The sequence below is a fragment of the Brassica napus genome, chromosome C6 (assembly GCF_020379485.1).
Source record: "Brassica napus cultivar Da-Ae chromosome C6, Da-Ae, whole genome shotgun sequence".
Taxonomy (NCBI): domain Eukaryota; kingdom Viridiplantae; phylum Streptophyta; class Magnoliopsida; order Brassicales; family Brassicaceae; genus Brassica; species Brassica napus.
Window position 1 is genome coordinate 26624626 of NC_063449.1, and position 3755 is coordinate 26628380.

General features: G+C 34.5%; 1 protein-coding gene across 1 annotated transcript; it reads right to left on the reverse strand.

Annotated features, from left to right (window-relative positions):
* Positions 1 to 1338: 1338 nt before the first annotated feature.
* LOC106430462 (protein STRICTOSIDINE SYNTHASE-LIKE 9) lies at positions 1339 to 3526 on the reverse strand. Its single transcript, XM_013871249.2, has 3 exons — positions 3116 to 3526; positions 2386 to 2640; positions 1339 to 2052 (listed from the first exon to the last, which is right to left on the reverse strand). The coding sequence occupies exons 1-3, from the start codon at positions 3397 to 3399 to the stop codon at positions 1479 to 1481; spliced, it is 1113 nt and encodes a 370-aa protein (XP_013726703.1). The 5' UTR covers positions 3400 to 3526; the 3' UTR covers positions 1339 to 1478.
* Between the last annotated feature and the right edge of the window lie 229 nt (positions 3527 to 3755).

Genomic DNA, 3755 nt, shown 5'->3' on the forward strand with positions numbered 1-3755 from the left:
AATGTTCTTTGTATTTGCAATTTTTAAATTTAAATTTAAACCAATACCACATTTCTGGTTCTGATTTATCAGGTGACCTGTGGATTAATATATAAAAGATAAGTACATGTGTATGATTAGTCAAATGACCATACGATCGAACAGACAAAAAAATACACTAGGCCTCTCAAATAATTGAACACAACAAACTGGGTCTTCTCTTGTTTGTAGTTAGTCCACTCTTTTTTGGCATTTTGTTAGTGTTTTACCGAAACCTTTTTTTTTTTGTCGATAACCGGAAACCATTCAAGCACATAGCTTTCTTTGAAAGCTGAGAAAGATGATTTTATTCGTAGGACCCTTGTTTTCCATTTTTCCAGAAAGCTATATAAAATCTGCTATTTTATTTAGGGGAAAGTTGGCCATAAAAGCTAATCGAATGCAAATCAAAATCGAAGTCATTTTTTCAAGTAACACTTTTTCTTTCCACCACAAAAGTTGCAAAGGTTTGAAATCAATACCGACATGATAATGCAGTCGGTACCGAAATCATTATATTATTGTTTTTTATAAACTCTGTTAATGACTAACTAGTTGTTCGTTCTTATTAGAAATCTTACTATAGTTACTATAGGTCTTGATCCAAATCCCCTGTTTATTCTTTTTTTTTTCCATTGATACTTTTTGGTTGTTTTGAATTGGCACCATCCTTTTAGCAAAAAACGTCATACAAAAAAATGTAAAATGGCTATGTTCGTTAACGTATCGCTGTGACTTGCAATCTGCGATTTACGATCTACAAGTTGCGACTAATCACAGCTTAATGCTTGTCTTGTTATCGAGCGACTGATCGTGTGATTAAGTCACGGATTGTAAATTATAGGTTGTGTTCGTTATGATCGCACGACCAATCATAAATTACTATTTTAAATCACCGAAAAATGAGATTACAAATTTAAAATTTTTGCAACCTACAGTTCGTAAGAACCTGTGAAATAAAATGAATAACATTTGCTTGCATATCTCAGTTAAGGTTGCAAGTCGCATAAATCATAAATCGGTGATAACAAATGAACAATATTTGATCGATGATCGTGTCTATAGATCATACCAATACGCAAACGAACATGACCAACAATTAAAAGCAAAAAACTATGAATGTCTAAGAACATCATTAGTGAAAAATATTTAAACCAAAATCTCTCAAATGTATATATATTTTAATTGGATATCTTAAAGTCATTAAAAATCCATCTCAAAGTCTAGTTTTGAAATGTCTACATTAAAATATGAATATTTATATATACATTTGAGAGATTTTATTAAGGTAAAATCTCTATTTACGATGTTCCCACTTACTGTAGAAATTAATATTCTATATTTATTAAGAAAATAACATACTAGATTTGAAGGTAAACTGGATGTAAATACTCTAGAAACAAACGTTGATTTAAACACGAGACATTTATTAATACATGACGTACAACAAACGGAATAACTCACTTGCGATCAAGAACCCATACAGCAGGCTTGAAAACGGACGAGAGCCATAGCTTTCCGTCATCTCTCTCATAAACCTCACTTACATACTGCATAGTCTCCCCTTCTTTGTCCTCAAGGATCTCAAGTATCTCCCCTGTCTCTCCCGAGATTTTCACGGCCACACCATGCGGCTTAAAACTGTTCATTAACCCAATCAGAAACTCCAACTTCACCGTCTTTTCAACCAGCTTCCCTAACCACTGATTATTCACGATAACCCTTCCTATCAAATTTTTCTTACAATGTATGCCAAGCCAAAAATCTCCCGTCGGTGTCAGACGGATGTTGTCAGGGTAACCCGGAACCTTGGCAAAGATGTCACGGGTCCCGGCTTTAGGACCTTTAATCCAATATCGATGGACAAGGCCTGTGGAAGACTCGCATGAGATTACAAAAGACCTGTCTTTGTTTAGAGCCAAACCATTGTTACAACGGAGATTGTCCATGACAACTTTGGCCTCTTTTGTCTTCTTATTGTATCTGATCACTCTTCCCGACCGCTCACCGTTGAAAACCACGTAAAATACATCCCTTACCGACAAAAAATCCCGTTAGAATTAGATTTTGTTTCAAATGCTAGTTTCTTAAAAACATGTTTTGAATGGTATAATATGTGTTTCATTTGAAAAAAAAAACACTATAAAACACTAAACGCGCAAACAAACTGTGGACAGAGCCAAATCTGAAATTAAGAGCATAAACATCTTTATAAGTTAATTTTAATAAATAAAATACCTACAATTGAGATAATTATTTTTTTAGAATCAAAACGGATATCCAGGACCGGATCTCATTATGGAATACTTAATTCACAAAAGGGAAACCGTAAGTGCATAATAAATCAGGTTCAAGTTTGAAACATACCTGAAATGATACTTGTCACTACTGTCATTGAAGTATAAGTCATCTTCCTCTTCATCAATATCCATCTGGTTCGCAAACATTACTTTGCGACCTTCAGCCTGGTCCACTACCAACTCAGCCAAGCCTCCCTCTGGCCCGACCTTCATGACCCCAAGGTAACCATCACAGATGTACAAATCCCCTGTTTTCTTCTCGAAAGTGAGTCCTAATGGCCTTCCACAAGTAGGCACTACTCCATGGCGTGAACAGTTCCCTCTACGAACAAAAAGTAGAGAAACATGAAAAACTTCCAATACGAGATGGTAGATAGAACACACAAAGATTAATATTTTAGAATTTACACATAGACATTAATATAAAATTTTATTTATTATTTTAATTTAGCTTTTAATTAATTTAATTTTTTTTACTTATTCGATCACTCATATTTTCACACTGTAATTTATAATTTAAAATATAATAAAATTAATTAATTAAAATATTAACAATCCAAACTCTCAAATATTTGCAAACTTGAATATTAGATCGATCCCTAAAATATAATTATAAAATCCCATCTGAATCACCCTAAAAGTCAGACAACAACAGATCCAAATTCATTGAAAGAAAATAACAAATAATTAAAGAAAAAGTTTTTCCCTCAAATTAGTTGATTACTTTTAGAGTTTTAGTTAAGCTTGTGTCGGTTTGTTCTAATAAACGTTGTAATATTACTAAGAAAATTTAAAACCTGTGTGGGGATGTGTGTGCGAACTCAACCCAACCAAGATCATCGCCGCGCCACTTGAGAATACGGCCGTCCACGACCGCAGCATAAGGACCTCCTCCTTCTGGATCCCACTCAATGCTCTCTGGTCCATCAACAGGAAGTGGTATGGTCTTACCCATCGGCAATACATTTTTAGCGCCCTCTAGATTGTACGGCGTAATTAGGGTCTGATACGAAATTACGGCCAAAACGGCAAAAACAGCCGGAACGGCGGCCCAAGTTGGAACTCTCTCACTAATCGGCATTATTCACTGAAAAATATGTTGGTTGAAGAGAGACGTGTGTAACACAATAACACTAGCTGTTGTTAGCGTAGTTGATTACTTTAACAATAATTATATAACATCAGGAATAGGCCAGAGTCTAGATATTTCTTTCTTTGAGTGGTTGCAGATATATACACGTTTCTGCCATTTCTGTTGAAGTGCCAGCTGTTTGATATAAGTATCGTGAATGAATAACATGTGTGGAATCAATGAAAGCGACGATGATGTGTTTAGGTAAGACTGACACTTCCTTTCGTCTACTCAGACTATATACAATGGTCAGAATTTTTCAACATCCTAAACTACACTTTTTACATTTTATATCATCTTATTTT